This window comes from Coturnix japonica, linkage group LGE22C19W28_E50C23 (assembly GCF_001577835.2).
Source record: "Coturnix japonica isolate 7356 linkage group LGE22C19W28_E50C23, Coturnix japonica 2.1, whole genome shotgun sequence".
Lineage (NCBI taxonomy): Eukaryota > Metazoa > Chordata > Aves > Galliformes > Phasianidae > Coturnix > Coturnix japonica.
This window is the reverse complement of record NC_029544.1, coordinates 1,205,299-1,230,229: the sequence shown is the minus strand read 5'-3', so window position 1 is coordinate 1,230,229 and position 24,931 is coordinate 1,205,299. Positions and strand designations below refer to the sequence as shown.

Below are 24,931 nucleotides of genomic sequence, written 5' to 3'. Positions count from 1 at the left end.
TAAATTACATATGCATTTTTATTAGACAAACACCAGAAAGTGAAGAGAGACAAACAGTCATGGGATGTATTTTATATACAAAATCTGGCTGGAAAAAAAAAAAATAACCAAAAAAACACAAAAAGCTGAGCAGTAACAAGCGAGCTGCAGATTTAAAACAGAGGGATTCCCGTTCCACGGAGGAGCCCTGCGTGTGTGCAAGAGAGGAGGTTCCCAATGAGGCACCTGTGCCACAGGACACCAGGTTCAGGTGGCTCCTGTTCTGCTTCCCCTGATTATGCTTTGGTGAAGGACCCGTGTCGTGGTGTTCTCTGGTGAGGGAGGGAGAGCTTTAGCTCCTGTAACTTCTCCGGGAGGAGGAGGAGGAGAAGAACTTCATGCTGGAGCTGCTGCCCCCACCCAGGGCACTGCTCCCCCCAGGCCCACTGCAGCTGTAGTTGTTCCCCATGCTGCACATGCCACCCCCCACGCTGAGGTTGCTTCCTCCTCCGTATCCTGATCCAACAGTGGTTCTGGTCACAGCTGCAAAGAGATTGAAGAGCAATCAGGCTCAAGACATTGGATTCTCAGTGCAGAGGCATTAAAAGGCTCAGTCGAGGTAATTTGATAGATTTTAGAGACTTACAGATATTCACTGGGACACCGTCCCCAGCCAGCCTGTATGGGGAGAGAACAGCATCGTAAGAAGACAAGGATTCAGAAGACAGCAGGGGAAAATACACAGGCTATTTCATAGAACTCCTGTAAGTATTTGGTATAGTCCATGGATGCTCCTCACAATATAAATCCATCACCCAACCTCCCCTGTCCCTGGGTACCCCAATCGATGTGTGTACTTTAAAAGGGACCATCCCACCCATCTCCAGGAAGCATCACACAGGGAAAAGTGATATTTGCTGTTATTTCTGCAGGGATTCTGCACCCACCTGCACTCCTCGCCCTCCAGCAGCTTCCTGTAGGTCGCAATCTCAATGTCCAGGGCCAGCTTGACGTTCATCAGCTCCTGATACTCACGCAGCTGCCGGGCCAGGTCTGCCTTTGCCTGCTGCAGGGCATCCTCCAGCTCAGCCAGTTTAGCTTTGGCATCCTTCAGGGCAATCTCCCCACGTTCCTCAGCATCTGCGATGGCTGCTTTCAGGTTTGCACACTAGGGGAGAGAAATTCTCATTCACATTCCCCCCCTTGGCTTCTTCCTTCCAATGTGGGGGATAAACTGGTTAAAAGCATGGATTTTCCTGCCCTGTACCTGTTTCTTCACGCTGTCAATCTCAGCCCGCAGCCGTTGGACGTGCCGGTTGAGCTCAGAGATCTCCTGCTTGGTGCTGCGGAGGTCATCCCCATGCCTGCCTGCTGTAGCCTGCAGCTCTTCGTACTGCCAGGGAGAGGAACAGAGGTCAGGGCAGAGCCCAGTGTTGTAGAGTGAAGAAGTATGTGAGTATCATACCATAGAACTATGTGATGGTTGGGTTGGAAGGGTCTTTATAGCCTCCCCAGCCTGACTTTCTGCTCTGGGCTGGTCCCATCATCTGCCCAGGGCCTCATCCAGCCTAGACCTGTGCACCTCCAGGGATGGGGCACCCACATCTCTCCCTCCTGTTTCTAAGCTCTCTCCGAAACCTTCCCATCTCCAGGCTGAACTTCCCCAGCTCCCTCATCCTTTCTCCATAGGAAAAGGTTTTCCTGGGATACTCAGCCCTTCTCTACTCAAGACAAGACATGAAGACAGCAGCACAGAAACCCCCAGCTCCGTCACCTTGGTTTGGTACCAGGACTCAGCTTCAGCCCGGCTGCGGTTGGCGATGTCCTCATACTGTGCCTTCACCTCGGCGATGATGCTGTCCAGGTCCAGGTTGCGGTTGTTGTCCATTGTCAACACCACGGAGGTGTCGGAGATCTGGGTCTGCATCTGGGACAGCTCCTGCAATGGGAACGGGGTGAGCTCGCACTCGGTGGTGCCTCCTCATCCCTAAGGATGAGTGCATGGAGCTGGGAGAGGCTGCAGATCATTATCTGCACAGTTCTAAAGAGTGAAGAGTTCAGCATCTCCGGAGGGGAGGAATTAAAGGCTGTTGGAGGGGGGTGGGTGATGGTACTCACGGCTTCGTAGAGGGCTCTCAAGAAATTGATTTCCTCAGTCAATGCATCTGCCTTGGCTTGTAGCTCAACCTTGTTCATGTAGGAAGCATCCACATCCTGGAGGATGAGAGAAGTGGGCAGTGAGTTTTCAAGTCTTGTTCATGGGGATGCACATATCTCTGCGGTGACAGAGCAGGGAAGAAGTCTTGAAGAAGACAGGGAAGGAGTCATGAAGGCATCAAGAAGTACGGATGGGTTTGTGGATGGAGAGTGGAAGGAGATCTACAAAAAGCCATGAGCCGATGAGCCGCAATGCGCTCTCACCTTCTTAAGCGTCACAAACTCATTCTCTGCAATGGTGCGCCTGTTGATTTCATCTTCGTACCTAATGGAAGAGGCAGAGGGAGAATTGTTTAGGCAGGTAGCAGACGGAGGTGATTTTATTTTGCTGGAATGAACTTCCTTAATAGCAGTTTGCATACAATGTTCTTTTCTCCTACCCTGCATCTGAATAAGAGACCATGAGCGAGTTCCTAAGCTGAACTAGTTAAAACAAGCACATTAAGGAAAAGAAAAAAGTGAAAGCATCTCTGCTATTCCTTTTCTCCTCTTTCTGGCCGTTACTCATTCCCCTTCAGCCTCTCTTAAGCAAATTAAGCATGCTGCCACGAAACTTTCAGGCCTACCGTGTAATTTTTTTTCTCAGCGCTCGGTAATTTAGTTAATAAGCCTTTGATCGTATTCTAAATTATTCCCTGAATATTTGTGCATTTGGATCTGTTACTCCGTTACCGTTTATCTTGAGAAAGTGGCACAGCCTTCGCTGTCGGGGATTCCCTCACTGTTGGGGTTCCCATGTCCCAGTGCTGGACACTTAAATGGTGGAAGGATGGGGGAAGCTGCACCCATCAGGTGGGCAGAGCACCTCCCGTGGACTTACTTCTTCTTGAAGTCCTCAACCAAGTACTGTGTGTTGACAAGCTCTCCCTCCAGCCTCCCCTTGTCACTCAGCAGGCTGTTCAGCTGCATCCTCAGGTTGTTGATGTATGTCTCAAAGAGTGGCTCCAGGTTGTTCCGGACCGTTTTCATCCCCTGCTCCTGCAGCAGGCTCCATTTGGTTTCCAGCACTTTGTTTTGTTGCTCGAGGAATCGGACCTGCAAGAAGGAATATGCTGAAGATGTTTGGAAAGGTCAGAGATTGGGGTGAACTTCCTTTGCATTTGTGGGGTCCCTGAAGCAGAGATGGGGTGCAGTACCTTTTCCAGCTGGTTTTTACTGATAAATTTACCTCTGATAGAAGCAGGAATTTGCTATTTGATTTCCATTTCCCTGCTCAGTGTTGCAAACAAGCATTGGAACTAACTTCCTTTCCCCTTCTTCCCTTTGGATAAGTGTGCAAGATGCAAACGTCATGTTGAAAGTCAGATGAGGGGTAAACAGGATTGGAACTCCTATTAAGAAAAGTGCCAGTTCCCCCTCCTTACAGCACTGCTCTTTCACTTTTCAAAACCCTCTGAAATAATGCAGAATAATGCAGCATTCTGCTTGGAAGCAAGAGGAGCTGCTCAACCAGGAGAGAAATCAAGCAGGTGCTCTTGTGCAACTAATATGCTTAATGAGGAAATGAAGTGGACAGAAAGTGTCAAATCAGATTTTGCTATTTAGAGCAAACAGTCCCAACTTGCTGGAACTGTTTCACTGTGAGCTTTAAATGCCTTTGAAAAGAACCCAAGGGCTGAGAGGCTTAAATCTCCCCAGTGCCTGTTTGTGCTCATCCACTTTGGATGGATTGCTCACATCTTGCTTTAATCGACCAGCACCTGTTCTGCAGTGCTCAATGGAGAGAACCCAGCACATGCAGAGGGGTGGAATTGCCACTGAGTTTTCTCTCTCCATTTGCCTACGAGATGCCAAGCAGCAAATGAGAACCTCAGATGATGGGTGATGCACTCATAGCAACCACTGCACAGCAGGTACCACTGCCTGGAGCTGCAGGGACAGAAGAATCTTCCAGTCCCATTCCTGATCACCATTCCTTTTTGCTCAGCTTATGTGCTCACCATGCAATAAGAATCCCTATCAAAACATGAGGGCAGGGAAGCTCATGGCTCACCTTGTCGATGAAGGAGGCAAATTTGTTGTTGAGGGTTTTGATCTGCTCCTTCTCCTCCTTTCGGATCCTCTGGATGCTGGGGTCGATCTCCAGGTTGAGGGGCTTCAGAAGGCTCTGGTTGATGGAGACCTCCTGGATGCCACCAGCAGGGAACCCAGGGCCTCCAAATGCCCCATATCCATAGCCCAGCATGCTCCCAGCACCTCCACCAAACCCTGCGGGGCCATAGAAGCTCCCACCCCTTCCAGCTGCAGAGATCCTCTTGCATCCACCAAAATTGTAGAGGCTTCTGCTTCCAAAGCCACCTCCAACCCTTGCAAAGCCACTTCCAGCATTGCAGCCCCCAACACGGGTGACGGAGCGTGAGCTGAAGCTGGTGCGGCACGTGCCGGGCACGATGGCTGATGCAGCACTGAAGCCACTTCTCCCCCTCTGGATCCTGACGGTGGACTGGCGAGACATGGCTGGTTTTGGGATGGGGTGGATGCTACGGCACGAGGGAAGCAGTAGAGGTGCTGGCCTGGAGCAAGGAGTGGGAGGGAAAGAAGAAAGATGAACCTGTGCTCCGCACGGGCTCGGGAGAGCCCTTTTATGCATTTATGAGACTGGGATGGGTTTGATGAGGTGGATCGTCTTTCTGATTAATTAGGCTTGGCATGTCCAACAGCATTCTGGAGAGAGAACTCACTCCGCACACACGCCCTTCTGAAATAATACAGCCAAGTTCTGAGCAACAGTGGTATTGTTTGGGAATAACTGTCGCCTTCTGCTCTCTTTGTAGACGGGCAGACTCCGCACCATATCAAAGAGTTTGGGAGCTGCAGTGAGTCAGCCTGGGCACGGGAGGGAAACACCGTTTGGAGCGGCTGTCACTCAGCTCTTGGGATCTTCAGTCCATGGGACTGCTCTCCTCAGCCCATCTCTGTGAATGGGGCTTTCAGAAGTTGCAGTCCCTGGTGTTTTAGGGGAAGCAATGTGTCGGTGTGGCAGCCTTGTGCAGTCCTGTAGGACATTGCATGTTGCTTTATCCTGGGATTTTGTGGTATGTATCACAGAATCCTCAGGTGATTTGGGTTGGAAGGGTCCTTCAAGACCAGAGGAGCATGGAATCATAGTATGGCTGGGGCAAGAAGGGACCTCAAACCTCCCCAGCCCTACTCCTTCCTCTTGGGCTGGTCCCATCCCTCCATCAGCTGCCCAGGGTCCATTTATGGCCTTGAGCAGCCCAAGGTGCACCCGGGCAGCAACAATAGGGTCTCACCATCCTCTGGGTGAAGAATTTCCCTCTCACGTCTGACCCAGATCTCCCTCCTTTTAGTCTGAAATAAGCCGTATGGTCCCCTTCTGCAGTACATCCACACAAATACTTCTATTTTATATCTATACGGGCTCAGTTTCCTGAGCTGGTGTCTTCTGAAAATCCTGCTCCAGTGAACATATTTTTCTGTGACTGCTTAATACATATACATATATATAGAGAGAAGAAAGGATGAAAATAGAACATTTTATCACAGTCTCTTGTTCACACCTGGACTTTGACAGCCCTATTCACAGCTGCCATTGAGTTCTGTCACTTCTGTGCTTCCAGGCTTTCAACTCTGGCACTGAGGAGGATGGAAACAAAAACAATGAAACAAACAGAAAGAAAAAAGAAGGAGGAAGGACTGTGGGAATAGAGCTGCTCTGAATCCACTGGCTCTATGGAAATAGGGTGCTCCAGGGCTGCTCCCAGCTCCCCGTCTATAAACATGATGTCATTTCCCAAAGATTTAATCAGTTCTCTCTGCACATCTGAAAGCTGAATCCATGAGAAAAGTGCTTTGCAGGATCTCTTGCCCAAATCCTCAGCAATGTGAGCACAAAGATAACCTGGCACTGTCCTTGTGCCAGTGCAACAGTTTGCTTTGCATGAGCATCACGGGCAGTTCAAGTAACGAGTCAAACAGAAAACATGAAAAAGCCTCAATTTTAGGGATGGGAAGAGCATCTGGCCCTCTCTGTTTCAGGCAGGTCTGGAAAAGATGACTCATATGCAATTAATTTACACAAGAGGGTGACTTTGCAAAAGCATCCCCCCGAACAGCTTCATCTCGTGTTTCTGGAGCAGCAATCCTTGGTTTATTTTAGTAGCTGTTCCAGGGTTGAGCCTTCACTGAGATGCTGCAGCTTTCACACTGCAACGGTCCCAGTGGGGCTGTTCACCAGGTGTGCACTTTTGCACACCCAAAACCCTGTGATGCTTTGAGCATTGGTGCCCTCCATCCCTTGTAGCTCCACCTGAAAGCTCTTCCCTATTGCTGTGCAGCTCAGGAGGGCATCAGCACCAAAGGGATTCCCCGTCCTTTGCACCCCTGCAGCACCAAAGAGCTGACTCAGGGTGTGCAGAACCTGAATCCCACCCTTGGTTACCAACAAGTGTGATGAGTCAGTGCTTTCCTTTCCCCCCTCAGGCTCCGTTTTACATATGAAACTCACCTTTTTTAGCCAAAAGAATACGCCAACCGCGTTGGAGTCCATTGTTAATAACAGTAATAATACAGCTCCTCCAACCAAATAAAAAGAAATTAATTTCTTTCCATTTCACATTTGCACTAGGGTGGAGGTGATGCGGTTGTCACTCATCTGGAAGGAATTTGAGTGGTAATTACAAAAGGCAGAACTGGGAGCACCAGGAGCTGCAGCTACAGGTCTGGGGTATGGGTGATGGCAGAGGGCCCCCACCCTGCCCTGTTGATGAAACATTGGGTTTCCAGGTAGCTCCCGGGGGAGTGTCTCCCCTGTGCCCTGCAGCTCCGGGCATGTGGATGAATTTGCTGCACCAATGCAGATAGCTCACCTTGATACAGACTCCTTTGGCAGAGAGTAATGCTGGAGCTGCTCTGCTTCTTCCTCCTGATCAGAGCATGGAGCTGTGCTGGGGCTGAGAGCTCTGTGATGCAGCTCTGGAGCCTTTTCCACCTCCCCCCAGCTTCAACACCAACCCCTTCCCTTCTCCAGCATCCACCATGAGATGCTTCCATGGATGCACCCACCGTGGGAGCCTTCGTTTCATGATGGATGTCTGTTCTCAGGCAAGGCTGGAAGCTTTTAGCAGTGGCTTTGTGTGATTTCTTTGCAAAAACAGGCATTCATAAAATAAGAGCATGTCCTACTGACTCGTGTTGGTTCACTACCTGATCTCAGTTTAATTATCAGTAAAGTCAAGGCTATAATTTACGTTAATTGCTTAAATTAAAGCCTTTGGGTTAAACTTGGGCTGCTAACCTAAATTCAAACCCTGTTCATTTGGGCTGTAATTTACCATATCATCCCAAGCCAACGTAGTCCTAATGGTCACCCTGAGCTTTCACCACGCTGCACCCCATGGTCCCTGCATGGCATGGATGGGACCTCCAGGAGCAGAGAGGGAGCTGGGATTCACCTCCCTGAATCTCATTTCCCCAAGGAATGAATTGGGATGAGCTGCTCCAGAGCGTTCCCATAGGTGTTGCCCCGTGCTGGGCGTTGCAATCCTTTGAGCTTGTTCCCAGCAGTATCTGGAGGCCAGTCAGCTGGAAGTAGTTGCAGGACTTTGAAGTGTAGGTGTGACCAGCTTTCTCCAGATAATTGGTTTTTGTGTTAGTGCAGAGACACCGGTGCAGCTCAGGCTTTTGGAATAATTTTGCTTTTATTATTGCTGTTGTTGCAGATCGGGGAGGTCTCATTTCAGCCCATGGTTTGTTGCATCCCAAAAGAGCCTCTAACCTTGAGTGGGTATAAGTCATTATCCTGCTCTGTGTTCACACAGTTGCTTGCATGGAGTTACCCAAATAATCCTAAATACCCCCAAATTGTTCTTTAGCACCTTCTGAGCACCTTTAATGCCCTGAATAGTGCTGTGACCCTTCTAATCCAAGCCATGCTGTGATTCCATGGTTCTATGATCATAAAGGTTCCTTCCAACTCAACCATCCTATGGTTCTATGGTCTGTAAGGACCCTTCAAACCCAACCATCCTATGGTCTGTAAGGACCCTTCCAACCCAACCATCCTACGGTCCTACAGTCTATAAGCACCCTTCCAATCCAACCACCCTATGATTACATGATTCTGTAATCTCCTTTCTCATGGCCTTAGGGTGAATCTTCTCTCATTGTAAAGCTGCAGTGAAAGTGAATTTACTGGATACCTTATGATTTCAGGTTAGCTCTAAGCCTGCACGTGGCACTGGGCTCCATCCTGCACCAGCGCCCTTTCCAGCTCAGGGTTTCTTGCAATGCTTGTGCAAAGTTTAATTTCTCCCAGTTAAAACAAACACTATTCTCTGAGCAGGTAAAATCAACAAGTATTATCCACATGGTCTGGGAAGTGCATCTGAAGGTGTCTTCGAGCAGGGTTTTGCTCTCTAAACAGTTCAGTGATCCTCATGAATGGTAGCAGGAATATTGTTCCTCTGCTGGGTTTACTGAATTCTCTGTCACCTTCCCTGAAGCCATTTTGTGTCTTGCTTCATTTCCAGGCCACATTTGTGAATTAAAAAAAATAATAATAATTTTCTCTGGTAAAACCCTTGTCTGGAGGGGACCCTGCCTGGTAGGACCAAGGCTTCCAGCCTGACAGCCAGCTCTGTGCCTTTCCCTTGCTCTGGGTCCCCACCTACTGGAGACAGCAGGTTGGGGTGTCAGGTGCCTGCACACCTCTGGCTTTTTGGGGATGCTCCTCCTCCTCTCCCTCCTTTGGTGTACCCATGGTTGGAGCTGGTAGGGATGGTGGGTGGATACTGGGAAGGAGTGGGATGTTCACCCTTAGGGCAACCCCTAAAAGGGCTGTGGGCCCTTCTCTGCTCCCTTCCTTCATGCTGCAGCTCTCAGAGCTTTTTGCTGGGTTCCCAGTTTGCACCCATCACTGCTGTTACCCAGATTGGTGCCCATTAAGTGGTGGGATTCTGTCCCACCACTCCCCTGCTATAAGGTTCACTGCATGCCATTCCTATACTAACTCAAGGATCTTGGCCAAACCTTTGGAGTTGGAAGTAACACCAAAGTCCTCCCTCTATGGGCTGCTCCCACCCCCATCAGACACCCAGGGCCCCATCCACGGCCATGAGCTCCTCTGGGGATGGGGTGCCCACACTTCTCCAGGCATCAGTGCCACATCCTCACCACCTCTGGGTAAAGAATATCCTCCCCACATCTCACCCAGATCTCCTATCTTTTAATTTAAAGCCATTCCCCCTTGTCCTATCACTACCTGCCACTGCATAAAGTTGCTCTTCTTTTTACAAGCTCCATATAAGTACTGGAAGGCTGCAGTGATATCTGCTTCCATAGAGCCTTCTTGTCTCCAAACCATTTCCCAGCAGAGAATAAAGCCAAAAAAAACCAGCAGTTTTTAAAAATGACAGATGCTCTTTATTGGACAATACAGTATGGTAGGAAATGAAGAGGTTATAGCCATGGGGGCAAGAAGGTGGAGATCAGTGGCAATTCTTGTACACAGAAAAGCAGTAACATTTCCCTTGGGTTCCTGAGAGTATAGAAAGGGCTGGAAAAATCTTTTAATTGCAGCTGAAAGGTTGGAGGTTGTAACGTGATGTGAACAGGGGCTTGCAGAGCCTCTTGGGGCTCCAGTCCTTGCCATGGACATGGGGCTGAGGTTTCACAGGGCTGTCCCCATAGTTGTGTAGTGAATGAAACGAATACATGTGGCCTCCCCCCTGTTCAGCAAAGTGCTTTAAAATGCTTTGCTTTAAATGCATGACCTCGTGGGGAGGACTGAAGGAGGGCTGGTGTTGGGGATCATGCCAGCTCCCAAGGCCCCATTGGTGACTTGCTACAACCTGTGCTTTGCTCAAAGGTGCTCCAGATTCTCACGGTGGGGTCCTGGTCTCCCCCCAATACCCTGAGAGATGCTGGTGAAGGACGGAGGGAGGAGAGGGCGCAGCGCAGTTATGTACAGCACTGATTGGTAAGGCAGCACGTTGCTTTTGGAAGGCAGGAAACACGCCGTTGGCTGGAACCATCCTTATCTGATGGTCTTTTTGCTGGTGGTGGTCTTGGAAACGATCCTCACGCTGCCCCCTGTGCTGGAGCTGACCCCTCGGCTGCTGCTGGAGCTGAAGTTGCTGCCTCCACCGTAGCTGTAGCTTCCACTTCCACCCCCGAATCCTCCACCTCCGACGCTGCTGCTCATGGTGTAGCTGCCTCCTCCTCCCATGCTGAGACCACTGCCCATGCCAAGACCGCTGCTCATGCCGAGACCACTGCCCATGCCGAGGCCTCCACCCATGCCGAGACCTCCTCCCATGCCGCCGCCGTAGCCCATCCCGCTGGAGCTGCTCACTACAGCTGCAAGGGAACAGGGATGGGTCACCCCAACTCAGAGTCTTGCAGGTCCCCGGAGTGGGGGGACCAATCCCACCAAACAGGAGTGGGAGAGGGGGAGATACTTACAGACACTCACGGCTCCAACACCCTCTCCAGCGAGCCTGGTGGGGAAAGGGAAAGGAGGAGGTAATGAAGGCAAGATGCAGAGGTACCTGGGAGCATCTCACTGCAGGGATTCTGCACTCACCTGCTCTCCTCGCCCTCCAGCAGCTTCCTGTAGGTGGCAATCTCAATGTCCAGGGCCAGCTTGACATTCATCAGCTCCTGGTACTCACGCAGCTGCCGGGCCAGGTCTGCCTTGGCTTTCTGCAGGGCATCCTCCAGTTCGGCCAGTTTGGATTTGGCATCTTTCAGGGCCATCTCCCCACGTTCCTCTGCCTCAGCGATGGCTGCTTGGAGGCTGGCACACTAAAACAGAGGGAAGCAGACAGCTGTTTAACTTGGGCTACCCCAATGCCAATACAGGACATGGGCTTCCATCCCTGCCCAAAACCAGGAGCATCCCCCTTACCTGTTTCTTCACGCTCTCAATCTCGTTGCGCAGCCGCTGCACCATCCGGTTGATCTCTGAGATCTCCATCTTGGTGTTCCTGAGGTCATCCCCGTGGCGCCCAGCTGAGACCTGCAGCTCTTCATACTGGTAGGCAGAAAGGAGAAAAGCAGTGATGAGGGACCATGGGGCTGGGAATGGTGTGTACCAAGTCTGGGTGCAGGCTGAAAGGGATCTCCGAGCACCTTGCTTCATCTAATACGATGCAGCAGCTGCGGTCCCAGTTACCCACCTTGTTCTGGTACCAAGCCTCTGCCTCAGCCCGGCTGCGGTTGGCAATGTCCTCATACTGTGCCTTCACCTCTGCGATGATGCTGTTGAGGTCCAGGCTGCGGTTGTTGTCCATGGAAAGCACCACGGAGGTGTCAGACACTTGCTGCTGCATCTGGGACAACTCCTGCAGAAGATGATAGAACAGAATTGAGGTGATTGTCTGCTTTCTGCAGCCATAAGATGGCTTCAGAGCTCCCAAGAGATGCCATTCCTTGCATTTCTCTCTATTGGCACAGGGAGGTGTTAAAGAAATGTGGAGATGTGGCACTTGGGGACAAGGTTTGTGGGCACGGAGCTGCAGGGGATGCTGTGCAGGGAACCGACTGCTCACCGCTTCATACAGAGCCCTCAGGAAGTTGATCTCATCTGCCAGCCCGTCTGCTTTGGCCTGCAGCTCCACTTTGTTCATGTAAGCACCGTCCACATCCTAAAGCAAAACAAAGAGAAGCTTCAGGTGAAAACCCACAGCAAAGGGATGTCTTTTTTTTGGACAGAGGGCAAAGCTCGGATTCAGGGAGGTGTGATGGGTCAGAACTGCAGCCTTGCTGTGGGTATCTGGAGCAGTAATCAGTCCATTACCCACGTCTGGTTGTGCTAATGCTGTATTCCAATGCCTGATCCTGCTGTGATGCCGCAGGACCCCATCTCCCAGCAGCTCTGCTTGGACTCAACCCTTTTATTCCATTCCCCCTTCCCTTGCTCCCTCTTTGCTCACCTTCTTGAGCACCACGAACTCGTTCTCTGCGCCCGTGCGCCGGTTGATCTCATCCTCATACCTGCGGAGATAGGAAAGGCTTTGGGTAGCAGCAAAGAGACCCACAGAGCAGATTCATCCTGCACTCCCACTTCTTTATAGAGCCAATGCAGAGCAAATGAGCATGGGGGCTGAACCTGCAAGGACTCCATGTGTGAGAAGTCCTGGCTGAAACCAAAAGAATCCAACTGCTGCCCTTAGAGCCAAGCTCATGCAGGGCTGTGTAGAGACCTTTGTGCAAAGCAAAGATGTGAGGAGGCTTTCAGTGATGCTGGACTGCAATACCCAGCAATGCGACTGTTGGATATTTGATGTTATAATAATAATAATGGCTCTGAATAACTCACCATTTAATCTACTAAAAAAGAAAAGAGAAGGCTGTGATTCTTTAACCACGGTTGTGCAAGGGCAGATCATTAAGTAAGCCTCAGATTACGTCTATGGGGAAATTTTTATGGCTCTGAGCAACATCCTCTCATCAGATAATCAGGGCAGGGCTTAGCTAGAAAGCCAACAAAGCATGTGGGCTGTTGTGGCAAAGACCTGGCTTTGAAAGGCAGGTTTGTGCCAGTCCTGCAGCTAATGCTGCTGAGCATTTCCCTGCAGCTGGAGCTTGGGTGGACAGCAGGCAAGGTCAAAATGAACCAGCGGGTGGGGAACCGGCTCCAGACTTGAAATAAAACATGTTCTCTTGCCCAGGCAGTAGCTCCGAGATCCAGACAATACTCTTTGTTGGATTAGCTGGCACTTCCAGAAAGCTCTAACTCATACCAAGACCTGAAATGCACCCAAGGACAACATACCAAGAGCTGCTTTGCGTCAGCCCATCCTGCCAGATCTAACCCCAAAATCTGACTATTCACAAGCTCAGCTCTCTAATATTACCACGTCTCCATCCTTCAGGGTGTTTTACTCCAACTTAAGGTTGGCCAGATCTCGTTGCATGAAGGAGAGTTTGTTCTCACCAATGGAAAACAAACTGCCCTGCCTTAAAAAAAGCACCTAAATGTTCTTAGAGCCCAGCTCCTCTGAAATCAATTTCCATGTCTGTTGACCTACAGAGCTCTATCTCTTACTTGTTCTTGAAGTCCTCCACCATGTCTTGCATGCTCCGCAGCTCCGAGTCCAGCCGTCCCCTCTCCCCCATCAGATTGTCCAGCTGCCTCCTCAGGTTGTTGATGTAGCTCTCAAAGAGGGGCTCCAAGGATTTCCTGGTGACCGTGTGGCCCTGCTCTTGCAGGAGGCTCCATTTGGTCTCCAGCACTTTGTTCTGCTGCTCCAGGAACCTCACCTGGGGAAACAAAACATGGCTGAAACCCACCAGAAGGAGAAGAAGAGCATGGAATGAGGACTTCCCCACAGCAATTCAAGGCTCTGAGTTCTCCAAAGCAGCACGAGCAGCTTAGGGTGAATTTTCAAGAGCTATCAAGCTACCAAGCATCAGTGCTTGCAATTCTATGTGTTTCTCCCTGCACTGGATGCTCAACCCTCCTTAATAGCTTAAACTGGTGGTGTCTTGTGGAGGGGCTTTGCCCCTTTACAACCCATGGAGGATCCATGCATTGCCAGGGCAGTTTATTTAGGCAAAGGGGGGATTTGTTATGTCAGCAAAATGAGGCTCTGGAAGTCTTAGTTCATGGATTAGTTCAGGCAAGCCCTGAATCCCAAGAAAGCTGCTGCTGTTCTTTCCTGAGGCAAAAGAGAATGTGCCCGGGCTGAGACCCAGCTCTCACCTTGTCGATGAAGGAGGCGAATTTGTTGTTGAGGGTCTTGATCTGCTCCCTCTCCTGTGTCCGCACCTTCTGGATCTCGGGGTCGATGTCCAGTTTGAGCGGTGCCAGCAGGCTCTGGTTGACAGTCACTTCATGGATACCACCGGGTGGGCAAACGGGGAACCCGGGGCCACCACGACCACCAAATCCAGCACCACCCATCCCAAATCCCATCCCATAACCACCACCGCCACCAGCTCCTCCTAAGCCCAAAGCAGAGCCTGCTCCTCCACCAAAGCCCAGACCAAAGCCGGCTCCTCCACCAAAGCCGTATCCAGCTCCAGCTCCGCTCCGCAGCCCTCCGCCGAGGGAGATTCTTTTGCTTCCTCCCATGTTATAGAGACTTCTGCTGCCGAAGCCTCCTCCGGCTCCGAAGCCTCCTCCTCCTCCAGCTCTTCCTCCTCCAACTCTGGAGACAGAGACGGAGCTGAAGCTGCTCCGTGTCCCACCGCCGCCTCCCACAATAGCAGAACCCGAGCTAAAGCCCCTCACGCCCCCTCCGGTGGAAGATCTGTATGAGATCCGGCTCATGGTTCGTGCAGCTGGAAACGCAAAGATCAGGAGTGTGTGGGGGGGGTGGGAAAGAGCTGGTGAGAGCAGCTGAGCAGCAGGAAAGCAGCAGAGGGCAACGGAGACAGAAACCCCTGTGATGGGAGAGCCTGGGAGCCTCCTCTTTTATCTGCTTGGAAAACTTGGCACGGGGATTCAGAACTTGACGTGCCTTGCAGCAACTTGCCTTGTCAAACACACCTAGGCTACGTCGAGGCGCTGAAAAATGCATTGTTTGCAGGCAAGAAAGTAACGGAGCGAGGGAGCTCCCCCCGCCCCCAGAGCCCTGAGTCACCAATGGAGAACTGGACGGGATCGGCACGAGCAGGACCCGGCACGAAGCTCCCAGAGCCCCAGGAGATGCTGTTCCTTATGCCAAAGCTCACTCGTTGGAGCAAGCTTCCCTGCTTCCCTGCACTGAATTGGGGGGGAAAGTTGGGGTTGAGCACATTGAATGCAAAAAATATAGGGGCTGATGTCCCCAGGACTGGCTGGGTTTTGTGCAGGGGAGCTGGGGGGGTTAAGGAGGAGGGGTGGAGGGGAATCTCTCCCAGCACAATACTTGTGGTTCCTCTTGGTAAAGAGCTCATTGGGATCAGGGGCTGAGTGGGAGGGGTCTGCTGGTTGTTTGAGCGAAAACTCGTCTCTCTCCATTGCAGGAGGAAAAGAGAAATCTATTGTCGTAGCTTTCAAAGACAGCAAAGGACTCGCCTTTCCTGAACAATGTGAAACTGCATTAAGTAGTGCACTGACCCTACCAAAGGAGATACTACAGAGCTGCTGGGGACTTGTTTTGAGCCCTAGGAAGCTGTTTTCTATCACAACCCCCACATTCACCCTCAAACCCTCTGCGTCACTGTGCTCAATAGGGGGAACTCACCCCCTTCTCCCCCATCTCCCTCCCATCCCCTCCCTCGCTCTGCTGAGATCATCTCGGATGTTTTTCTCCTTGATCCTGAGCTCAGGTGAACCCTCCCTGCACTGGGGCTTTGGGGTGGTGCAGGAGCAGTGGATGGGACCTCTTCTTATGCCCCCAATAGGATGTGTTGCACATCCCCTACCCACCCACCCAAACCCATCTGCAAGGCAGACCCAGCCCAGCTGCCATCCGTGTGCCAGATAAGCCAACAACGCACGGCAGAAAGATAAAACTGAATCAAAGAGACTTTAAAATATTGGCTACGTGAGCAATAAGTACGGAACTTAATCCAGAATGAGTCGCTCGGGGGTATCTGCGGCATCTCATGGCTTGTTTCTGTTGATGTGTTTCCAGCTGCCGTTTGCTCTGTCTGGGAACTTGAAAGAACCTGAGCAAGAAGGGTTTGTTTGTTTGTTTATTTATTTATTTTGTTTTGTTTTATTTCATTTCGTTTTATTATTTCCTTATTGCGATCCTAAATGCGTTCCCAACCCTCATCCGTGCCGTCCGTTGCGTGATGCCAGTGATGTGAGTCATGGGCACGGAGCTCACTGGGGTGAGCAGAAGGAGTGGGGCCAGGCTGTAGCGAGGGGGTGCTCTCAGCTCAGGAGTGGAGGCACTGGAAACACCATATTTTGGCATGAAAACTACCCCCACACCCACCTATCCCGAAGCTGAAGGAGCTCCTGTTTCAAAGCAATGCACAACGACAGCAGGACCCAATCCTAACTCCAATTCCAGGAATGCTGCTGTGGCTATTGATGTGAAATAAATGGTGCTGGGAGAACAGCATGTGTGCAGAGAGATTGGGTTCCTGATGGATGGATCCATGGCTGCAGATGGAGCCATGGACAGGGGCCAAGCAGCAGTGCGGGGTGCATGCCTTTGGCTCCCAGAGCTATGCAAAGTCACACCTGGGAACCAAGCTCAGTGTTGTAATTAACACAAAGAGAAAAAGGCTTGATGGTAAGGCACTCATTACCTCCCAGCTCTTCTAGGAAAGCCTGTTGCTGCAGACAGTGGTAATTAAGTGGATATTACAAAGGGCTCAGTGAGCGAGGGTTAGGCACAGAACCTGAGGAGGATTCTTGCCATGTCTCACTCCTTGCTCTCTCTGTAGCTGCCCAGGGCTGCTGTGTTTGCCCCCTTTGGGCATCCCCACCTTTCTTTTGGGTCCTATCTATTTTTTCCTCCTTTATTTTTAATCTCTCTTCTTTATTTTTCTTCTTTTTTTTTTTTTATTCTTTTATTTATATTTTAAATTCTCTTGGGCATAAAAGACACTCCCAATGTAAGGTGAGCTCAGGTTAGATCATCCTTAGCTGCATTAACACCTACCAAGCTCTGCAGTTCAGCCTTAGCACAGGGCGCACAACCTGAGATGATTCACCATTTATTTTTAACCTTCCTTCATTTTTGGCCTCTTTACCCCCAACACCATCCCACGTGGGGGCCGAGGAAAGGGGATTTTCCTCCAGATTTTGGTCTCTTTCACTGCAGCTCCTTTGATTTCTGGGTGGTGCTTCCACGCTCGGTGCCTCCAGGATCCCAGTGAGGTTTTCCTCCACGCTCCTGCCCTGGGGATGGTGAGGGCAGAGCGAAGCGTCTGGCCCTTTGAAATGCAATAAGGTGTGAGGGTTTGACTGAGGGTTCTTTTTTGCTTTCTCTTCTTATTTCTTTCTCCTTCCCCTTTTGCAATCACCAAACCTGAAGCCCTCATAGGCTGCTCCGCTCCATCACCGAAACCATCCTCCCCCAGCACCCTGCACTGTATGTCCCTTGAGAAAGCCAACATTAAACACTGCAGGACCTTTATTTCTCCTGTTTTCACTTTATCCTGAGCTTTTTGAGCTGCCCCAAATCCTCTTTTCTAGAAGAAAAGCTTTTGGGTTTATCCTAATGATCCAAGAAATAAACAGTGACTGATATTATTTGTCCCTTTTCCTCCTCTTTCCCCACATCTCAATTCACTTTCTGACAGCCTGATTTCAAGCATTTCATTGTATTTTCCTTGTCAGAGTTTTGATACCTTTTCCCTCAAGTCAAACAAAATCCTCCCCCCATTCATTGTTCTGCAGGCTCATTCTGCTGGTTCTGCTTTGAGAAGAAAAGCACACGGGAACAAATAAATTAAAGTTGTTTTATTGGACACATTCCCAAAAGAGAGAGGAAGGGAAACACAGCATTGTTTTACTACCATTGAAGTATAAGAAGCTGCAAATTTCTCTGTTAGTCGATATTTTCACCAAAATCAAGGCAGAGTGGAGCACTACAGGGGCAGATCCCATCAGAAAGGGGGTACCTTTGGCACCTGCTCCCAATAGCCGCAGTTTGGCTGAGATCTGACTGCATTTTTTACCCAACTGGGTCTCTTTTGGCCCAGAAATGCATACCCCATGGAGCGGATGAGGTCCCCCTGGAGCAGCATGGACGTGGCCCTCTGTGTGGGTTTTTGCAGGGCATTTTCATCTCAGCAGACATTTACCTTGATTATTGCTGCTGACACCATGGGGGAAAGTCAATGAGGTTTGGGCGTTGGGGTGATTTCAGCACGTTTTAAGCCATTCCCACAAAACCCAGCATGAAGCAAGACAACAACAACCCAATGTAACTGCAAACACGGATCTTCTGAAAACCTCTCTGCCCTGCTTATTTTTTAAAACAACCCCCCCAAAAAAAACCTGCTAATTTAGGGAACGTGCCCTTTCCCACCTTCTTGGGATCCATCAGGGGTGACCAAATGCACCCACAAGGTGTTGCTATGGGGCAAAAGTCCATTTGGGAAAAGAAAAGACATAGGTGAGAGTGGTTCAGGGTTCTGTGGGCATCTCAGGGAGCTCTCCAGATGTTGTGTGGTTGCTCAGCACAGCTGGAAGTGATGCGTTTTTTGAAGCTCAGCCACAGGTGGGGAGAAGAGGGATATTTTCCATTGAACTCAATGACTGGGAAGTGTCTCCTCATCTTGGTTGTGTGCTGCCATTGGAAGAGGTGTCTTAAGAGGGGTGCTGAGCTTGCAAACCACTGCCTGGGATCTTTCAGCAGCCTCCCAGAGTGTTTCTACATAGCAGAAAAAAACCCCTCACAGATGTATGGAGATGTGTGAAGATGAGTTACTTGACTTGAAGGGATGAGTTTGATTTGTTCCAGCAGCGAGAGTGAAGCAGCCTGGATGGAAGCCATGTTCCCAGCCCGTCCCTGGGCTTCTGCAGGCCAGAACAGTGAATGCAAAACCGAGTTCAAAACCCAGTTATTGCGTCTGAGCTGCTATTTGATCTGTGCTGCTGAGGGCCATCAGCTGGCTGCAATTACAGGCTGCTCACCCTCATTAAAACAAAAAACAAAACAAAACCAAAACTAAAAATTCCCCATTCCAAAAATCTCATAGACCTGTGTTTTCCTTTGAAACCCATTTTGGTGCTTGGAGAGATCCGGTTAGCCTGTGCTTGCTGCTTTCCTGAGGTGGAACCCAAATGCTTAAGAACTACAGCAGAGAGGTGGTGGGTGCGGGAGCGGTATGGGAGCGATGCAGCAGTGATGGCTTTGGGGGCTGGGGGGGCTGGCAGCATCACTTTACTCAGGCTGTGAGGCATTCTTCAGGCTTTGGCTCTTTATGCTCTTTTTGCTGGAGGAGGTTTTGGAGACGATTTTCACACCTGGATTGGTGCCTTTTGCACTCCCAGAGCTGAAATTCCCTCCTGCAGAACTCAGCCCACTTCCAATGCTGCCTCCTCCAAGCCCGAGCCCACTACCACCTCCATACCCACCTCCAAGACCACCTCCACCTCCAAGTCCAAGTCCTCCTCCACTTCCAAAGCTGTAGCCTCCACCTCCTCCTCCAAGACCGTATCCACTTCCACCACCACCTCCTCCAAGACCGTATCCACTTCCACCTCCTCCTCCTCCAAGACCATATCCACTTCCACCTCCACCTCCACTTAGGCTCAGTCCACCAAATCCTCCTCCTCCACCAGTTGTGCCAGAGCTGGAGCTGATCACTGCTGCAAGGAAAAAAAACAGCCAGAATGTTGGACATCTGTTCTGGTGCTGGCTGGTTCCAGAAAGCACCACCATCAGGGCTTGGACCCATAGGGCCTGAACCCAACGTCCCCAAGTCACTAAGGGCTCCAATAAGTTCTGATTGTCTTATATGGAGCAGTTGGGTAAAATCTCTCTTTTCCTAAAGCTTTACTCTCATTGGACCTAAGGAAGATGTGCACTGTGGTACTTACAGTAGCTGATGGGGTTGAGTCCTTCTCCGCTCAGCCTGTTGGAGGGCAAATAAAGGGGACATTAGTGCAAAATGCAGATGCAGGCAGAGGGACCAACAAGCTCAGAGCAGAGAAGTGACATTTGCTATTTATTTCTGCAGGAATTCTGTTCCCACCTGCTCTCCTCGCCCTCCAGCAGCTTCCTGTAGGTTGCAATCTCGATGTCCAGGGCCAGCTTTACATTCATCAGCTCCTGGTACTCGCGTAGCTGCCGGGCCATGTCAGCTTTGGCTTTCTGTAGGGCATCCTCCAGCTCCATCATCTTTGCCTTAGCATCCTTGAGAGCCAGCTCCCCACGCTCCTCAGCGTCTCCGATGGCTGTTTGCAGGGTGGCACACTGCAAGGGGACAACAGGGAATCCTGGCTGCTGCCTTTCTCTTTGGGTAAGAGTCAGGCAGCACAATTCCTGGACAGGCTGTGGGTGTTCCATCACTTGAGGCATAAGGCCATGGATGGGTCCCTGGGCCACTGATGGAAGGGGAAGTGGCACCAGTCCATGGCTGGGGATGGGACAGGTCATTCAGCCATATCTGATGGTCCTGGAGTTGCAATGCCAGCCTGGTTTGATGCATGACACAGTGATACCCATTTCCAGGTACATCACACTCTGTGGCTGCTGATGTCTCTGTTCAGCAAATGGTGGCAGTGCTGCAATGCTTAGGGACCCCAGAATGGGTCTCTTTTGCCATTCCTACCTGGTTCCTTGTGTTCTCTATCTCTGCTCGGATCCTCTGGATGAGCCGGTTGAGCTCAGAGATCTCCCCCTTTGTGTTGCGCAGGTCATCTCCATGCTTCCCAGCCGTGGCCTGCAGCTCTTCATACTGGGGTTCAGAAGGAAGAGGAAGCATTCAGAGCTGTCTAGTGACTTAGACAGACTCACACATATTCTTCCCATAGATACACCTACAAGTGTGCTCACCTTGGTTTGGTACCAAGCCTCCGCCTCAGCCCTGCTGCGGTTGGCAATGTCCTCATACTGTGATTTGACTTCAGCTATGATGCTGCTGAGGTCCAGGTCCCGGTTGTTATCCATGGACAGGATGACGGCGGTGTCAGATGCTTGTGCACTGAGCTGAGCCAGTTCCTGTGGGGAAGCATGTAGGGACCCAGCTGCACTTACCTTCAAAATGCCACCTGAAGTGACAGTCAGTGCCTGGGGGTGATGGCAGGACAGAGTCAGGGGAGGAGGGTGTCTGTACCGCCTCGTAGAGGGCTCGGAGGAAGTTGAGCTCATCCGTCAGAGCATCCACCTTGGCCTCCAGCTCCACTTTATTCATGTAAGCAGCATCCACATCCTGGAAGAGAGCAGCCATAGGGACATCTTATCAGCACATGCTCTTGGAAGGCCACCATGAGGACATCTCTTGGCCAAGAGAAGTGCTGGGTGTAGCCTTGCTAGAGGATAAGGACAGCATGCAGCCCATTTGGCCTTAGGACATGCAGTTCCCATCACTACTCAACATCTTTATATCTATATGGTCTATTCTGCTCAAGCAAGCATAAATGCTTAGTTTGGTGTCAAGACTTTACTTCCATCCTCCTTCAGATCCCTTCATTCCTTTCCCCTAAAACCATAGCACTAATTTAAAGGATGAGGGTGTATCTCTATGAGATCTCCCATCTGTTAGGGCTCCCACTGTGTGCACTTCTTGGGGATGGCTCAGCATCCATACAACTCATCTCACCCACCTTCTTCAGCACCACAAATTCATTCTCTGCTGCTGTGCGTCGGTTGATTTCCTCTTCATACCTACAGGGATAAAGTGAAGGGAAAGCTGTGCTGGGTCACACCTTGATAAGCAGAGCAGCTGTGCAAGTGAAACTGCAAGATGATTTGGGTCAAGCGTGACATTTTACATAAAGCAGGTTTAGATGATTTTCCTTTGCAAGTTTCATCACAAATTGCCATGTCCTGGCTGAACCTGCGTTTTCTGCTTGGAGGAATGTTGCTGGAGCACTCCTCTGCCATGCAAGGTGGCAGAGGCTTTGCAGGGAGAGGCACTGTGTGAGAGCCATGCATTACAGGGAGGTTCATCCGATGCCACATTATGGACTAAAGCCCTTTTTCCCCCCCTTTCTCATAGAAAGTTTGATGAATATCTCAGGCTAGATGTTTGTCCTTGAGAAAACTAGTTCTAAGTGAGACTAATCCTACTGCCTAATGCTAAGCTGAGCTATTTGCATCACATTTCACCCCAGGCTGCCGGGATGTGCCACCGAACAGGCACTCACTTGTTCTTGAAATCCTCAACAAGGTCTTGCATGTTCTTCAGCTCCCCGTCCATGCGTCCTCTCTCGCTCAGCAGGTTGGCCAGCTGCCGCTTCAGGTTATTGATGTAAGCCTCAAAGAGTGGGTCCAGGTTGTTCTTGCCCGTGCTGTTTTTCTGACCCTGGTCCTGCAGGAGTGTCCATTTGGTCTCGAGAACCTTGTTCTGCTGCTCCAGGAAGCGAACCTGGGCATTGGGAAGAAGGAGTTAGCAGAAGATACATGCTGATGGCCAAGAGTCAGTAACTGAGACTGGTGCACAGCACAGACCAAGTAAATCCCAAACTAGTTCCACAGCACTTGATGACACCTCACCTTGTCAATGAAGGAAGCAAACTTGTTGTTGAGGCTCTTGATCTGCTCCCTCTCCTCCTTGCGCACCTGCTGAATGTTGGGGTCGATCTCCAGGTTGAGGGGTGCCAGTAGGCTCTGGTTGACTGTCACTTCTTGGATGGTGCCCATGCCAGGTGGGCCACCAAACCCCACGGGACCCCTGCCACCACCCAGCCCTCCAAGTCCCCCCATGCCTCCTGCTCCACCAAAGCCAAGCCCACCAGGACCTCCACCAAAGCCATAGCCACCACCACCACCACCACCAAGACCAAGTCCAAGGCCACCACCACCTCCACCACCACCAAGACCAAATCCAAGGCCACCACCACCTCCACCACCACCAAGACCAAAGCCACCACCGCTGCCACCTCCCAGGCCAGATCCACCACCTCCAAAAGCACTTCGGAAGCTGCTTCCAACACCAAAGGAAATTCTTTTGGAACCACCGAGGCTGTAGAGGCTCCTGCTGCCAAAACCTCCACCACCACCTCCTCCTCCTCCTCCAAGGAGCCTTCCAAAGCCACCACCACCTCCTCCAGACCGTGCCACTGACACCGAGCTGAAGCCAGCCCTGCTACCCCCAGGAACGATGGCTGAAGCAGCGCTGTACGACCTCCCTCCACCCCCAGCCCTGGTGCTGTACGCCTGCCGGCTCATGGCAGCAAGAGGTCACGACAAGGAGCAGCAATCTGGATGTGGGCAGCTCAGTGCTGGGAGTGAGAATTGGGAGGCCCTTTTTATCCCCCTGAGGATCTGGGCTTGGTTGCATGGAAGTCCAGAGATCAACTCAGAGCCTTCATGGTTTTGACGTGCCAGGCAGCGAGCTGTCTGATTGAAACTTGTTAAACTGATTGCACCCAAACACACCTGTTGGAGCCAGCGTGAAGCTGCTCAGCTAGAAGCATTACCTAACTGATTTCTGGCAAGAATCACTCAACCTTTAGTGCAAAGCATGCTTGCACAGATGCCTTGTTTTATTTCATCCCTACAAAGCAAAATAAACGAAAAAGGATGAAGAGAAATATCTACCCAGGTGCCCCTGCCCTATTTGAGGTGCAATAGAAGAGTTTAGTGGAGATTCCTGCAAAGCAACTCAAGTGAAAGGCAGCGAGATTAAAATGAACAAAGCTGGATGGAAATAGTGCATGGGACTTTGCTGCATGAAGGGAGTGATGTTCATGAAGGCTGACACCTCCTCGGGGCTCTGAGTTCTCCTGTTGCATTTGTTCACACTTGTCAGGCAAAGACCCAACCTGAGCTGATCCAGACCCAAGCACAGAGAGATCCAACCCATCCATTTGCCTTTGAGATGCTGCATTTCGGTGTCATCTCACACTGTGGCTATTTCATGTCAGGCATTTGATCTGTGGCAGGTTTTCAGGGCTCCATCCACCCAGCAGCATCCACTGCACCATTCCCAGCCTACAGGGGATGTTGCTGTGATGCATTTCCACCTCAACACCTAAAAACATGTCAACGAAAGAGACAGATTTTCTGAGACACTATTTTGCCCCAGTTTGTGGACCTGTGCTATTTGCATGCTCAGCACTCGGAGCGATCAGTCTTGAGTTTCTGGCTTTCTCCTTTGAAAGATCTTTGAACCTTTCCATTCAAAATGTTGCCAAAAGCAAAAAATTCCTCCCACAAATTCTGGTTGTTTTACTTTCTGAAGTCCTTGGGAAAGAAAATAAGCAAAGCCAGTGGGGTTGGGTGGCACTTTTGGCCTCTCAGTTTTTAGGGTGTTCACAATATTTTCTTCTTCGTATTTTGGTTTTCAGCTTCTTGCTCTGGTGGATAGACCGTGCTGTGTGCATGACTGGCTCTTAAACATCTGCCTGTGCATTTGCAAGGCAGGACTCCACATGCCCTCTGCAATATGCTCATGTGCCCCAGCACTACAGAGCTGTGAATGCATGAGCTGAAGTCCCACTGGAAGAGAAATTAAGCAGGTGCTTGTTGTTCTGCTGCATATATGAGACCACATCTGCAATTATCCCTGGAGAAATGCAGCCGGTTGGGCTCAGACCAAGGGAGTTGGTTGTTCACATTGAATTTCCCATTGAAATTCCTGGGCTGGAGAGCTCTGGGTTGCTCACTGGGATGAAGCTACCTGGGATATTACTGAGATCCACAAGCACCCATTGCCTTCATTATTTGCATAAAATTCAAAGCCTCAATATGATGGGAAAACGAGACTGTCTTCATACTGGCTTGACCCCACTGAAGGCTGATTGTCCTGAAGCTGACAAACAGGTTCGGATCAGATATTAGAGCTGAATGAATATAATGGCATTAAGGGTGCGGCTGCCAGAAGAAAGAGGGAATTGTCAGCTGGGGCTCCCACACTCTTCTCCCTGAAGCCCACTGTCTGCAAGGCATGTGAGCAATGCGAGGGCTGGAGGAGATGCCCCATTTCTTGTTGGTTGTGGGTTCCACGCCCAGATGTGGCTTTTCACATCTGTCCCTTCAGATCAGCTCCAACAAAGTTCCACATCTAGAGTGACATCCAACAAGATTTAGCCCCAAAATAGCCCCAAAAATCCTAAGTCTGGACTCCTGGCCTTTATTCCTTCTGCTTTGCTTGAACATCTTCAGGAAGGCAGCAGAAACAATGGGTTTTGCAATACTTGGGGTTGAGAAGGGCAGGGTGGTAAAAGGTTTTCACCCATTAATGTGAGAGATGCTGGGCTGCT

General features: G+C 50.5%; 3 protein-coding genes across 6 annotated transcripts; all 3 read right to left on the bottom strand.

Moving 5' to 3' along the window:
• Positions 1–4,831, bottom strand: LOC107325818 (keratin, type II cytoskeletal 75-like). Its single transcript, XM_015887009.2, has 9 exons — positions 4,190–4,831; positions 3,017–3,231; positions 2,401–2,461; positions 2,098–2,193; positions 1,754–1,918; positions 1,247–1,372; positions 927–1,147; positions 626–657; positions 1–522 (listed from the first exon to the last, which is right to left on the bottom strand). The coding sequence occupies exons 1-9, from the start codon at positions 4,784–4,786 to the stop codon at positions 332–334; spliced, it is 1,704 nt and encodes a 567-aa protein (XP_015742495.1). The 5' UTR covers positions 4,787–4,831; the 3' UTR covers positions 1–331.
• Positions 4,832–9,556: 4,725 nt separating this feature from the next.
• Positions 9,557–14,531, bottom strand: LOC107325817 (keratin, type II cytoskeletal 5-like). The gene is made up of 9 exons (XM_015887008.1): positions 13,865–14,531; positions 13,208–13,422; positions 12,093–12,153; positions 11,709–11,804; positions 11,337–11,501; positions 11,066–11,191; positions 10,742–10,962; positions 10,621–10,655; positions 9,557–10,515 (listed from the first exon to the last, which is right to left on the bottom strand). Exons 1-9 carry the CDS (start codon positions 14,432–14,434, stop codon positions 10,193–10,195), a joined length of 1,812 nt encoding a protein of 603 aa, XP_015742494.1. The 5' UTR covers positions 14,435–14,531; the 3' UTR covers positions 9,557–10,192.
• Positions 14,532–18,769: 4,238 nt separating this feature from the next.
• On the bottom strand, positions 18,770–23,204 carry LOC107325816 (keratin, type II cytoskeletal 5-like). Of its 4 annotated transcripts, none has more exons than XM_032441091.1 (11): positions 22,221–23,204; positions 21,872–22,092; positions 21,329–21,389; positions 20,839–20,934; positions 20,559–20,723; positions 20,335–20,460; positions 19,756–19,976; positions 19,601–19,635; positions 19,289–19,369; positions 19,121–19,234; positions 18,770–19,066 (listed from the first exon to the last, which is right to left on the bottom strand). In XM_032441091.1, exons 1-11 carry the CDS (start codon positions 22,893–22,895, stop codon positions 18,942–18,944), a joined length of 1,920 nt encoding a protein of 639 aa, XP_032296982.1. In that variant the 5' UTR covers positions 22,896–23,204; the 3' UTR covers positions 18,770–18,941. The 4 variants fall into 4 exon arrangements, with proteins under 4 accessions (XP_032296982.1, XP_032296983.1, XP_032296984.1 ...); XM_032441092.1 differs by having other exon boundaries at positions 18,770–19,036; positions 19,136–19,369; positions 22,221–22,414; positions 22,529–23,204; XM_032441093.1 differs by having other exon boundaries at positions 18,770–19,036; positions 19,145–19,369; positions 22,221–22,414; positions 22,529–23,204.
• Positions 23,205–24,931: the final 1,727 nt, after the last annotated feature.

Coding starts and splice junctions, on each gene's coding strand:
- LOC107325818 (XM_015887009.2), bottom strand. CDS start 4,786: ATGCATAAAAGGGCTCTCCCGAGCCCGTGCGGAGCACAGGTTCATCTT. Junction 2,194..2,400: donor AGTTTGTGACGCTTAAGAAG/GTGAGAGCGCAT, acceptor CTCATCCTCCAG/GATGTGGATGCTTCCTACAT. Junction 1,373..1,753: donor AGTCCTGGTACCAAACCAAG/GTGACGGAGCTG, acceptor TCTCCCTGGCAG/TACGAAGAGCTGCAGGCTAC.
- LOC107325816 (XM_015887007.2), bottom strand. CDS start 22,895: ATGAGCCGGCAGGCGTACAGCACCAGGGCTGGGGGTGGAGGGAGGTCG. Junction 21,390..21,871: donor GTTGAGGATTTCAAGAACAA/GTGAGTGCCTGT, acceptor TTATCCCTGTAG/GTATGAAGAGGAAATCAACC. Junction 20,724..20,838: donor TCCGAGCCCTCTACGAGGCG/GTACAGACACCC, acceptor GCTTCCCCACAG/GAACTGGCTCAGCTCAGTGC.
- LOC107325817 (XM_015887008.1), bottom strand. CDS start 14,434: ATGAGCCGGATCTCATACAGATCTTCCACCGGAGGGGGCGTGAGGGGC. Junction 13,423..13,864: donor TCGCCTCCTTCATCGACAAG/GTGAGAGCTGGG, acceptor TTGTTTCCCCAG/GTGAGGTTCCTGGAGCAGCA. Junction 10,963..11,065: donor TTGAGAGCGTGAAGAAACAG/GTAAGGGGGATG, acceptor CCTCTGTTTTAG/TGTGCCAGCCTCCAAGCAGC.